Raw genomic sequence first — 14,011 nt, 5'->3', positions numbered from 1 at the left:
TGACGTCGTTTGTCGTAAGTATCCTGAATCGTTTGCTCGGGATGAGAGAGCTTCGACCGTTAAATCGTTAAAATCCTTAGGCACACATATCAAAATGAGGTGGATATAAACTGATGTGGTGAAGTGGGCGCAGGGTGTTTCCTGAACGTGAGTAGCGGCCCGCACTTAGAGGAACAAAAACCAAAAAAAAAAAAATCAAACAAACAAACAAAAAAAACAAAACAAAAAAAAAAACGAAAACGGAAAATGTAAAGAAAGAAAGAAAGAAAGAAAAAAAAAAAAACCACCACGCCAACCAACCAGGGTCGGCTGTTCATCCCCTCGTGTTGATCCGTGTTTCTGCAAGCTCATCCGGTGTCATCTGATTGGCCGATCATAAGCTGGACTCCTTGGGCGGGAGGTCCACATTGGTCACCATGGTGACAACAGTGACAATCTCCTCGGGGCCGATGATGGGGGCTTGGCGCTGCATTTGCCCGATGCGCTCCTCCACGCAGCCGGCGGACAGGCGAGCCTCGGCCTCGTGGTCCCAGCAGTCCTCGATGGTTTCGCAGAGCATGGCCAGACCCTGAGGGGGAGAAGCGGATCAGTGTTACGGCCTGATACAGCTTCTCTGACGAGTTTATGGTCCTATTTGTTCGGTTTGGGCTTTAATAAGGTACAGTTTTCCGGAGATCCTCAGAACCGAAAAGCAAAGTGACGCTCCTTCCATTTTTTGTTCTGTCATACTACATGACTCATCGCATATCTGACTACAATTGATTACTTTCCCCAAAATGAAATTGAAAGTCATAAACAACTTACCAAACCTACAAAAATGTAATAATCATTAAGGTTTTCTTCTATATTTTAGATGTTAGATGATATTAAGTCTTTTTTAGACTTGTTTTTGCAACCCTGGTGTCTTTATTGAGTATATTTTTGCACCAAATATGGCAAAGGTTCTTATGTTAAATAAAACCTATGACCATTCAGTTACAGGACAGACTCTTAACAACTAAACAGCGACAACCAAAGGGTCTTCTCACTGCTCACCGTGTGTTTCTGCCAGCAGTCTCGCAGGCAGGGCCGCAGTTTCTTATGCACGACGACCTCCTGCATGTCCTCCAGAGATGGATGCTGACCCACCTCCTCCTCAAACGGGAGCATGTACTCATCCACTGGGCCTGTCAACAGAAGCACATGTCCAAAATTGATATTAATCTGGAGTGACAGAACGCAGGACGAACAACCTGATTGCAGCATTTTCTCTCGGATGCATCGGTCTCAAGTCTCACCGTCAGCGGCTGTGCAGCGCGACGCGAGCTCCCAGAGGACGAGGCCAAAGGCGTACATGTCGATGCGCAGGAAGGAGTCGCGCTGGAAGTTGATGGCACCCTCCAGGACTTCAGGGGCCATGTAGCGCCGCGTTCCCACCTACAGGTTCAAAGGGAACAGATGAACAGAAAATCAAACATAAGCAGCGGGGAAGGACAAAGTCATGACACAGCTCACAGATGGGCCAAGACGGCAAAAGGTGTTGCTTTTAATCGAGGGGGGTTTTTCGCTTCGTTGGCAGATCGACATCAAACCGAAAGAGTACAACCAATCCGTTCAAATGACAAGATTTCAGCCTGGTTTTTTAAAACCAATTAAAAATCCTCAAACTAAAGCAAAGTCATTTGGAGTGACTTTCCGACTCTCTGACAAAAAAAAAAAAAATCAGCCAATTAACCAGTACAAAACTGATGAGTTGAAAAACTGAAGGAAACATTTCTGTGTCATACAGGGGTCTGATAATAAACTTGGAGGTAAATACTGTGAGCAGTTGTGTTTTAACTACATTATCATGGTTTTAACCAACTTCCAAACCAAAGAACAATTAACATCTAATCCCAAATCTAATCTTCTAAAGACGTTTTAAACAACCTTCCAATATTTTTCAGTCTTTCCGTGCTTGCGTGAGAACATAAAAAGTCCCCACCACTAGATTTTTGGCCCCCACTGCCACTCATAGACGCCATCAGATAATGGTGACACAGTACCATTACCTACGATACACAGGTCTCCAAGGGGTTCCAGTCAAAACCACTAGAACATTTGAACCACTTTCATTTACTCGCCGGTTTGAGAAACCAGTGCCAACCTAAAAAGGCAGGAAACGCGGTGAAGAGCTGGATGAGCGGTTAATATTTTAACCTTTAACTGTAAACTGTACCTGTCCATGTGTGTCTCCTGCTGACTTCCCAGCCTCAAACTTCAGGGCAAGGCCAAAGTCAGCTATGCAGGCTGTCAGGTTACTCTTCAACAGCACATTCTTACTCTTAATGTCCCTGAGATGCAAAACGAAACAAGGAAAGTACCTTCAGTCTAACAGATCACTCGGTGTAGGACTCCTGTGATCCCAATGTCAGATAAAAGCTGATAAATTCCTAGATATTTACAGCGTACCTGTGAGCAATGGAGGGTTTGTGTCCATCTTTGTGTCCCGGTATGTCTTCATGGAGGTAGGCCAGGCCGCGGGCCGCCGTCTGGGCGATGTGGCAGAGCTCGTTCCAGGATACCACGTTGGCCTTCAGGTAGTCTGTCAGCGACCCCTTGAGAGGGAAAGAGTGAGGAGAGGCACATTCAGTGTGTGGAAAAAGCAAAAGACGTCTAACGTGCAAGCTTTCTGTTCTTTTTCACGGCAGATGTTTTAGATAATCCTGGGGCGCTTTAAACCAACCCAACCAGATAATGACCAGTTCATAGCAGGTGCGCAAACAGAGAATCAAAAACATCACCTGTGCAAAAAAAAATAAAATTTGCTTTCTAAATTATATTTGTCAGTAACAAGCAAGACTATGTAGCTTTTGAGTAAACAAGTAACACATTCGTCCTTTTGCAAATTAAAGGCGTAATTCTTCACCAGTAAAACGCACCATTGCTCAGTTTAAAAACACTCAGGGGTTTTGCTGCTACAGCTTTATTTGGTAAAAGGATAAAACAAATTAATAAAGATGCCAAGGCAGAGGTCCCTAAATATATTTAAATACTCAATACATTTTCATGCTGAAATCACAGACTCAACACGTCTAGAAATGTGGGTGATGTCTAGAAAGTGATTCAATGGTAATACAAAGCATAAAATAGTACAAGAATTATTCAGTGCCAAATAATAATATAGTGATGGCTATGCTTGTAATGATTCCCACCTTTAACCTGTATTTATCAAGGAAAGGTTTGCTGTGCGCACAGGTTCTGTATGAGCAAATAGCTGCTTGAATTTATGGATAGTTCTGGTACCATTTTGCTTTGCAGAGATACATCTTTTACTGGTTCTTTGTATGTACAGTTGCTGAGCTTCTTCAGATAATGGTCACATCTGAAGACATACATTTATGTAAAAGTATTACAGTAGAGAAAAACAGAATTGGAGATTTGTTTCCAACTAAACCCCTCATACACCGTCTCTGTTCTTACATAATGTATGTCAATAGGATACAAGGTCACACAGATGTAGTTTAACTGTGTGACCACTAGAGGACAGGCAGCTCCAACAGATGTAGAAAATCAGTTCAGTTGTCCTGTTTTTGGATAAATATTCCAGTGCGTGTGTTTATACCTGTGTACATTCGGTATTTTCAGTGCTTTGTCGTGTGCTTTAATTTCCCTTGAAGTGTGAAAATGCAAGCCGCAAATGAGACCACATCCCTTTGAAAGACAACCACTGACGGCTATTAATATCTACGTATCGTCTGAAGTATGACAAGAGCCAAATACAGGTAGTGTTGGAGGGGCTGGAAGGGCTGGAGGGGATGGAGGGGCGAGCCACTGCATGCTACGGATACCTTGAATCCTAACACACCGAGCTGCTTAGATGTATCAAAAATTGAGGCATAAATTAGCTGTCAAGGAAACGCTGAACACTGCAATCACCGTTCCAGCTGTTTTACGCAGGCTAAGACTCGGTCCGCATTTTGACATCTGGAAGGTGAAGCTCTTTGCAGGTCAAAGATTACGTTATGACTCCTCTAAACACTTACAGAGTAATTACAGTCGACGGTTGACAGGGCACTTAGCATGTTTCCGATACATTCCCGGTCGTATAACCCTTTTGTAAAACTCCTTTACAACAAGTTTCTTCAATGTTATTTCCACTTGGAGTGCTCCTACGAATCTGTGCAGTACTTTTAGACCTGCTCCAGGGTTAAGTGGGTTAGTGTAAGAGTTGTATTGCTGGGTTAAAGCCTCCCGCCACGCCCACAACCTTTAATTTTTCAACCAGAGGGAAGGTTACTTAAGCACGCACTTTCAAATTCTTGGCCTGCCTGGGAAATTCTAGCAAGTGATGCGTACGAGAATCGCTCTCCACTTCTTCGGTAATGACCCTCAAAACACAGAGGCACTTAAAGCCCCAAATGCTACAAAGACTGTGGTTGACAGGGTGGGTGAAGCGCGACTGGGCTGACAAAGCTCAAGTCTACCTTCTCTGGGTAAACAAAAAACACCCAGCATGTTTTTTCATGCATGTTTCTGTTTTTTTTTTTTTTCAACTTTGTTAGCTGCCTGCCCTGGAAATTTTTTAAATCTGTGCACAAAAAGCACGAGACGATATACACTAAGACCACTGTATCTCACAAACATGTAAACAGAGTGATATGATCACAAACAACGTGGTTAGTGGAGGAAATCAGGCAGGAAATCAGAGGATTTGTTTACATGTGCTGTAGTAAACAGTTACAGGAAAACACGTGTTTACATGCCGCTGGTCAGTAATGAGATTTCTCTGCTAAGATGTTTTGGAATCAATGCAGGCATTTTTATTTTCTAGTTGGTTTTTTTGGGACCTGTGGCAGTTTCTTCTCACTATTTAAATTTGTGTGAATCTTACGAGTAACCCACTAATCAGTTGGGGAAACTTGTGTACTTGTCTGTCTTTCATTTTTGGTTTTGGTTAGACTTTGTTGTTAGATGCACCACTACCAGCTTTCCTTTCATCCTCTCACATCTCTGCGTTGCTGTTACAGCGGTATTTTCCCTGTCTAATGTCTCTGTCGGTTGCAGGAAGTGTTGACTTAAAGCTTGGCTTAGCTTAGCTTAAGTTTGTCGGGTTTAAAATGAAGCTCAGAACTTGATTTAAAAGAATATTTCGGAATTTTCCCCCTATTTAATTAGTTTCACTCGCATGTAGCGTTCAGGTGAAAAGGTTGGAAGCAAAACCTACAACACTCAAAGTCAATTGTGAGAAAAGCCTTTACCAGTGTTGATATTCCTCAATATTAGCTACTGCCTAAGTCTCATGCTGTGGCAGCTAAATCTATTAATGTAAAATGAAAAAAAAAAGAAAATTAAAAATTCAACAAAATAAGCGGTTTGCTGGTGGTACATCTCCATCCCTGACAACGTACCTTGTCATGGTAGGCGGTGATGAGCCACAGCTCCAGGTCCAGGTTGTTGTTCCTCTTCTCTACGCCGATAAAGTGGAGGATGTTTTCGTGCTTCATGCCGCTCACGCTGTAGATCTCATACTCGTTCTGCCAGGACAGCTTGTCCTACACAAGAGCAGCGAGACGGATACAGATGTTGTCTGTCTGTTATCGAGCAGCCTGATTAACAAAAGTAACTTGGCTCGTAGGAGTCAGAAGTAAACAAAGCTACAGAGTTGGGTTTCACACCTGAATCGGGAAGATCTTAACGGCCACATATTCGTTCAGCAGCTGGGCCTTCCACACGCAACCAAAGCGCCCCCTGGCTTTCACTTCGATCAGCTGCAGTGGTTTGTGTCCCAAAACGGGGGATGGGGGCGAGGGCCCGGGATCCTGCAGAGAGAAAGAAGGTGAACAAAATAAGAGAGAAAAAATTCAGAGGACCGCGTTACTCTTTATTCTTTTTTTGTAGGGCATTAAAATAGCAGTGGCTTACACCGAAGGTGACCGGGCTTTTGGCTCAGCGACAACGTGCCTGAGGAGCTCAGGCCAGCAGAATCAATATCTTCACATCTTAAATCACATCTTACAACTTACATTTATAGATTTGCTTTTATGTGATGATGCTCTCTTGTTATTTTTCGCCAACGTACTTTTTTTAGCCTCTTTTGTTATCTTTTATGCTGTGGTGCATTTTTTTTTTTTTTTTTTTTTAAACTTGCTTTATTTATTTTATGGGTCTGTTGTTTGATTTATTTGCGTGTTAAAGCACTTTGGAAAGACTGGTTTAGGAAGTGCTACATGTTTGGGTTTAGTATTGTTACTGTTGTGAAGTTTTTCTGCAGTGAGGAAACAGCATACCAAAAAGGGTTTGGATTCATTCATTTTACATTTTCTTAAACCCCTCAGGGCTACATTTGCTTGAGTTTACAAAAGCAGTATTCTTACTGCAAGGTTTCCAGTTTGAATCAAATGAGTCACTGAGGAAAAGTGGGTGGGGAAAGATTTGAAACCTTGACTACCTGTGAGCAAGGCACATGTAGAGCGGACAAGGCTTGATCATGAATGAATATGAAACAGGGCAGGCTTAGTTACAAATGGTTGAATAAAAACGTTTAGGAGCCATCGCGTGTAACCCTGGTAGGTCAAACCTCACGCGCGCGCTGCGTGTTCATCCTAATCCCGCATAAACGAAAGCAAGAGCAAGGAAGCCAAGTGTTCAAAATCTGAAGTATGTTAAACACAGCTGGTGATCGGGATAAGCTGATCACTTTCCCATGTGACTTCACAGAGAAGGACAGAGGGCGAGTGAGGACAGAGACACAGAGAGAGAGAGAGAGAGGGAGAGAGGGAGAGGGGAAGGTTAAAAAGAAGCATGCAGTGAGGGAGTCACATTACCAAAGGATAAAAGGTAGAGGAGAAAGACTAGCACATGACTAATGGCCTTGATGAAACCAGATATGCTGCTGTAAAATCTTGACGTTACTTCCGTAAAGTCAGCAGTGTTCAGGTTTTTACGGCAATGTTCATTGCAATGTTCATGTTTTTACTTGAACCGAAGGCTTACAAAGTGCCAGATAAGCTGGAGCAAGTTTCAAGACCCTGAGGCCCACAGGATCCACTCAAACACCGTGACAATAAATCAAAAGTGCACACTTGTCAATCCGAGCCTGTTTTTCTAACTTCCTGTAAACTGCCCCCTTTCTGGTTACAAGGTTTGCTACTGAGATGAGTGACAGATAAGATTTAACAGATGGACACACCACTCACGCCAATGAGATTTCTTTGGCTGTGTGAGGAATAAAAGGTACATTTCACCACGCAGAGGTTACCTCTGCTTTCATTCCCTATTTCGGCACCCAACTTTTACTAAAGACAGACTCTGGTGACATCCAAGTCTTCCCCCGTTGAAAAATTAGCTAAAGCGCTGCAAGGAAAAGCCAAAAACCATTTAACTGCATGAGTAGTAAAACAGGGAGAACTGGCTTCAGCTTTTACCACCTGTTCTGACAAGATTATCGTGGCTACAGAAGCATACTGTATATCATTCAGTAGTAATAATGGGTTTGTTTTTTATCTAGTGGAAATTTTATGCCTGGTCATAGAAGATTATACTTCTGAAAAGAGAAAAGTGTCTAATATGCGCAGAGATTTTGCCATTTTACATTTCTTTTAGTCTCATTTTCCTTATGATCATTTTATCATTATATTAAAAAAAAAAAAAATCAATATGTTCAACAAGTCCTTGAATTCTGAATTATGCCTAATGATACACTGTTGTCCAGGAAAGAAAAAAAAAAAAGAATAAGGATTCTGATATAAAAACATGGGAATATAAACAAATCGAACCTTGTTTGGGATTTATATCTGGAGAGGTGAAGTAAAAAAAGGTTTTAAAGGCCAGGCTTTTGCAGGCTTGATGGATTTTGCAGAAATAACGCCGTTCAAATGCTTCGGAAAAATAATTTATTGTAACTCTTGTGAAATAAAACAAATATATAACAGGAAAAATAAACAGACAAAAACATTAAGCACAGACAAATGAAACTGAACCTTTGTGGACTGCTCTCATGATACAAGCCATTTAAATAAATAAATTATGCAGTCTTTTACCAAAAACCTGCATATTATTAGTTCTATTCAAACCCAATAAGGACTTCTAATTTTGCTAAACTTTAAACTCTGTACCGCTGACTACAACATTGCCTTCTGTTGGATTATTATCAGTTTATTCTTTTATAACTGTTTATGACAATATATTCTTGTTCTTTAGTCTGAAATATTCATGCTTTTGTTTTTAATACCCAATTTATATATTATTGCTTTGTCCAGGATGGACCAAATAGCTCGTAAGAAATCATAATAATTTATAACTGAGGCTGTAGTAGTACACATTACTATAATAGCACTTGCAGATGTATTGCACGAGTATTTTTTGTTTTCCTGGTATAAATATGGAGTAGGCTATCCATCTGGGCAGTGGAGGGGGGAATGGAGGCTTTAAGTGGGAACTGGTGTGTTTACTTAAAGCCTTTTCCCTCTAACAGAGAGCTGTGAGGCAGACCTGCTGTCTCTACACTCGGCTTTCACACCGAATGCCAGCCAAATGATGGGGAAAATTACCCACGATGGTGCTGAGGCTGGATTACAGAGCGGCCCAAAACCTTCCCCAGTTGGCACCGTGAAAAATATTTTTCAAGAACACATTGTGCTAACCAAAAATAATGAAATTATAGTACACTTTCACCTACACCTGTTTTCAGTGCTGTTCTATTTATATGAGAATGTAGAGTGTGGAAGCTTCAATGAAGAGTAGAGGGGAAGTCAAGTTTAAATACTTATTAACTCTTGCTGGCACTTTAAAATAGATTTTCTTGTTTTTTCTGGCCTGATATTTTCTTAATATTACAACTATCCTTTTGGTAGTTAACCATTCAGACAGCAAAGGACTAGAAGTTACTACGTTTGGCTTGGATATGATTGGCTCGTGACCAGAAAGAGTGCACTCTATTTAAGTTTTATTGACTTCATCATATCAGAAACTTACTGTCCAGCTTGATGAGTGGCCCTTATTGATTTATCCACTAAAGTTGAAGAATTTGGTGCTTGGCAGGCTGTAATTTTTAGACCTTGTGTATGGTGCATTTGGCAGCACTGTTTGAGCTTGATGAATAACTGACAATAAACGAACTGAGATCTGGTTTCTCTCAGTTTGGACTTTAAGACTAAGCTGCAGCAGTAGACGGGATTAAAAGTGAAAATATATGGTTTCATAGTTTGTATTTATGTTACGACAAATTGAGGAATATACATTAAACGAGGGTACATGAACTGTAGTTGGTGACATAGTTGGTAACAGCACAGTGCTGCACGGTGCTGCGTGTAGTTACAAGAATACTGCATGTACAGAACAAACAGGTCTGTCTTGAACTGAAGGTATTTGTTAAATAGGGGACTGGTGCTTTAACTTGTAAAAAAAGTGAAAGACTGTATTCAGTAAGATCTTCAAAATACTAAACTCACTCAAAAGTACGTAGGAAAAAGTTTGTAATAGTGTGAAGTTTGTACAACTATTTAGCCAATCACTAGTCCACGATACATTAGGGAAACAAGCCTTTGCTCCTGGTCTCTCTCCCTACTCCTCACGTGATTCTCCATCTCTCCAATATAAGAAATAATCAAATCCAGGGATGGTGAAATGAAAATTTGAACATTTTAGGCCTTTGTTCCCCAATCTGCTTCAACCGTGACAGTAAAAATGAAAATTCTTAATTACCAACACTATAAGTGACAAATACAAAGGAGTGCACAACAATGAAGCAACTCTGACCTGACAACAGATATAAAGAGAATGTTTACGTCCCAAGAGCAATTCAATGTGACAAGGAAGTGCAAGGGAAAGAATAAGCAGAATAGTACCTGCAATCTGTAAATGTGGATACTTATCAATGACAATGGGGCCGCACATGTTACTGAAGGACTCCATTTGTGCCATTACTGTCCCATAAATCCCAGCTGACATTGGGCGGGAAGCAGGGTACGCTCTGGACAGGTCGCCAGTCTCTCACAGGGCTGACACATAGAGACAAACAACCATTCATGCTCAAATTAACACCTATGGGCAATTTAGAGGTACCAATTATCCTACATGTCCTTTGACTGTGGGGGGAGCTGGAGTAACCAGAGGAAACCCAAGCAGACACGGGGGAGAACGTGCAAACTCCACACAGAAACCAGGTTTCGAAGCCAGACCCTCCTAGCTGTGAGGCGACAGTACTAACCACTGCACCACTGTGCCGCCTGCATCTGTTATTAATGTAATAATTACGGTTCCATTCATGATTTAGATCAGAAATTTATCATCCGAGGACAATTTTACCATGCACGCTGTTAGTAAATTACAGACTTGTCACAAAGACAAATTCCTGTAAATTTTGACAGGAAATAATAAAAAGATACGCACATCTTCATAAAACATACCGAGACAAGTTTCTGATTTTAATGTCCTTAATGATTAAAGCCATTCTGGTAACGATGTGGTTAAGAAATCACTAATGGCTGCACTGTGTTATCTTTTCCTGTTCCATCTGTCTGTCTCCACTGCTTCATGTTACAATGAAAGTTATCAGTATGTCTGCATAAATGTCACCAAGACAAATTCCTGTGCATCCATTGAGCTTGGCGAAATATGGGATACTGCCTCTGATCATGATTTGAATGAGAATATGATCATTGAAGGACTGTGGCGTGCTCAAAATACCAGAGTTGTTCAAGGGTACAATGCAAGTCTAAGATCAAGATGAATTCCAGCACAGTTACCATGCCTGGAAACAGACATGATTGATTTTAACTGTAACTTTTATGTGAATATTCTGAATGATGACTGACGGGTTTGTGGGTGATGGCCTAATCCTCAATACCAGAACGGCTCATTGCTACATTGCAATTCATCATACTTCTGTTGGCATTTGAGATAATTCTGATGATGATGTGGTCTAAAAACTCTTATCTTTCTTTGTGCCCGAATTGTCTCTGGCAACTCGTCTGTTTTATGGGCTTTGGCCTCACGAGGGAGCTCGGATCGGCCCAGCCAGGCCAGGCCTCCCTCGAGAGTAACTGGATCCCTTGTCCGATCACAGGGCGCCGTGGCCTCAAACAGGGGCGCGTTACACTTAGTCAGCAGATGACAGGAAACAGGAAAACAGAATCTGCTGCTTCATGCCGTTCTTCCCAACCCTCAACCATCTCCCATGGCCCAATCGGGTTACACCGTCATCTACTGCATCCGAACAGGTCCTTTAGGCCTGGTTTGGTTTGTCCTGGGTTTAGGTTCAGATAGGTATACAGAGATAAAACAGAATCCTTAACCAAGTTAGATTTTTAGACGTAAAAGTACAGCAGGCAGGTATTCTGGACTTAGGCCTCAAAAACTCCTGTCTTAAGGCAATATCTTGTTGATATGACCATTAAAACTTGAGGTCATATCAAACACAACAAGACTAGGTCAAAACCTAGTATACGGCTGGACCACATATGGTCAATGTGCGCTCCCCCAATGTGTGGGGACTTCACTGAAAACTGTTGTGGAACTGCTGTAAACAACTACTTTCAGTGGAAAGTAGCTTAAGCCTGCTCGAAAAGTTGCTAAATGTCGTTAGATGACATAATACGGCAATTAGCATACTCATGACATCATTGCTTCGTAATTGCATTCTGCCTAGTGTCAGCTGGTTTCCGCCCTTTATCTGCTTGCTTCTCTCCTACTCTCCGTGCTCACATAGAAAGTATTTTAATACAGCCGCATTGCCAATTAAGCTGCTCTAAATTAAATGTTTTTCTGTTTCTGTTGTCAGAAAAAGGAACAAGAATGAAATGAGTGACTGAAATGCGGGCCATTAAGACGACATGTTAACCAGCAGTCATTTCCAAGCCATTTCCAAGCTGCTACTCTGCAATGCTAAAATCTGGGTTTCAGCTATATTTACCTGTAAAATGATCACTTAGAGAGAACGTTAGAAGCTCCTTCATGTTTACGTAAGCTGCCGTGCAGCTAATTGAATGAGACCAGAGAGGTGTGCCTGCAGAGGGAAAGAGCGACCTCGCGTTCACGGGGCAATACCGGTGACTCTCATCTACGGAGAGTAGAAGTTGGCAATACTGCCTGTAAACTCCAACCCCTTGATGACGTAACAGAAACTGTCCACTCCAGTTCATTTTTGAAAGAGCCAGCCGACCAATGGTGTAACTTCATCAGTCAGTCAGTCAGTCAGTCAATCAGTCATTTACGGACAGACATTCGCATTTCTAGGGCTGGCTCTGCTGTTGCAGTAAAGCCAAAAGCTGTTGACATGATCTTAATAAGAAATAACCTGAAATCCTGAATTCACAATAGGAAAGAGTCTAAACTCTCTCAGAGAGTCTGGGTTTTATTTTGTGATCTACCTATTCTTTTTTTTATACGAGCATTTTCAGTGATGTCTGCAGGCACACTTCTATTCCAATTTGATCAATTTTGAGCCAAAGTACATTTGCTAAGGCATATGCTCCTCTTGTACTTAAGTAATTTACACTCTTTGACTTGAAAAATGTTCTAGGTAAGTGGCAACGCTCCTACTTATGCAAAATGTATCTGCACTCCTTCTCAGTCTGCATGGGAAATGAAAAAAGCTTGCTAGAATTTCAGTTTCAAACACCTCATGCTTTGTCTCTCTGCACGGGAGACATGGTGAGCCATAGGTCTAGCAGATATCATTCTGCAAACTGGGTCACATCACACACAATAAGTTACATAAACATCACAGATGGACATTCATACAAAAAAGTGGGCTGCATTCGGAGCCATGTTGGGCACTTTTCACCATGCACAATACATTTTCAGCAGGGAACACAAGACATCCACCCATGCAATACACCCAGGCAGAACCCCCCCCCCACCCACAACAGACAGAAACTGAATAAACAAGATGCCGTCATAAAAGCAAAGATAAGAACAAAATGGTGGTCTGAGATTGAGGTGGAGAATTCATACCAAGCTCTGAACCCAAAAAAGGGGGGAAAAACTAATAGTGTTTCAACTTCAGTTAAACTGCTCTTACCTCCACCATAATGTGAAAGGCGTGCTTGTTGAAAAGGAACATAAGAAGCAAAACAGAGAAATTATTGCTATTTTCTGTCGGTTAGTGGATGACACAGATTAGAATAAAGACGATGGGCCATCCCTGAACAACTTTTTGTTGCCCCTCATACTCCAGACTAGAGCCTCTAAAGCTATGGTTTGGGACACATCACAAACAAGGGCCACAAGTCTGCCTTTTAATAAACATGGCACCAAAGGTCAAGATGGTTCAGACTATGAATTTAAAGGATGCTCTTGAGCAAAGCAATTGAAAATTGGCTGAATGATGAGTAAAAGGAACAAAAAAAGATCACAGTAAAACTGAATACACATAAATGCAAAGTTCGCGACAACGGATGCATGAAACTGTCCCAATGTACCCACAAAAACCTTGTAAGACAGAGAAAGGTTGGGTTAATAAAGCGAATAAAGGCCCCTCAGCTGAGGAGATTAACACAGAGGTCAGACTGTATAAACTCAGACACAGAAAATGTCTCTCTCAACTAAGGCTAATGTTATGTCTTTCTTGTTTTTGCTAGTGCTGATACATTTTTGATACCTTACTTTGAGAAATATAAAAATGTTTTTTCCACAAATTATTTTACATATGACCAAAGATGCTAAATGCCCAAATTTTAAAAAACACCTTAACAGACCTCTGTCTAATGAAGGACCTAAAATAGTGAATATTTCAATCTAAATCAGAAACTAAGTGTTCAAAGAATAACTGGTATAGACATATTTCTGCTAATATCCCAAAAAGTTTTTCGATACCCAGCCATATGCAAGACAAACAAATGTTAGGGGAAGAAATGAAATTAGAGTCCCTTGCCGATGAGATTTAAAGAATAGCTCCGGATGGGAAAAGCACAATCCTGACAAAAAAAAAAAGTACATCTTTCTGTACCTGCTCATAGTTTGCGCTGTAATGTATCGATTTCATTGGCATTTCATGTGGCAGCACGTGCATAACAGCTGCAGTTGCCCAGCATAGAGAAAATAAGAGGCA

The 14,011-nt window shown here is 41.3% G+C and overlaps 1 protein-coding gene across 1 annotated transcript in view; it reads right to left on the bottom strand.

Moving 5' to 3' along the window:
* Positions 1-290: 290 nt before the first annotated feature.
* The window catches only part of LOC120798097 (activin receptor type-2A), a 41,241-nt gene continuing 27,520 nt past the window's right edge, over positions 291-14,011 (bottom strand). The window contains exons 5-11 of the mRNA XM_040142129.1: positions 5,637-5,780; positions 5,370-5,513; positions 2,431-2,576; positions 2,198-2,312; positions 1,278-1,416; positions 1,036-1,166; positions 291-568 (exon numbers count right to left, since the gene is read on the bottom strand). Coding sequence (XP_039998063.1) covers positions 374-568; positions 1,036-1,166; positions 1,278-1,416; positions 2,198-2,312; positions 2,431-2,576; positions 5,370-5,513; positions 5,637-5,780 — 1,014 coding nt within the window. The 3' untranslated portion in view covers positions 291-373. The remainder of the gene's footprint in view (positions 569-1,035; positions 1,167-1,277; positions 1,417-2,197; positions 2,313-2,430; positions 2,577-5,369; positions 5,514-5,636; positions 5,781-14,011) is intronic.

The sequence above is a fragment of the Xiphias gladius genome, chromosome 13, assembly GCF_016859285.1.
Source record: "Xiphias gladius isolate SHS-SW01 ecotype Sanya breed wild chromosome 13, ASM1685928v1, whole genome shotgun sequence".
NCBI classification, from domain to species: Eukaryota; Metazoa; Chordata; class Actinopteri; order Istiophoriformes; family Xiphiidae; genus Xiphias; species Xiphias gladius.
The sequence above is the reverse complement of the archived record's forward strand: the minus strand, read 5'-3'. Positions and strand labels throughout refer to the sequence as shown.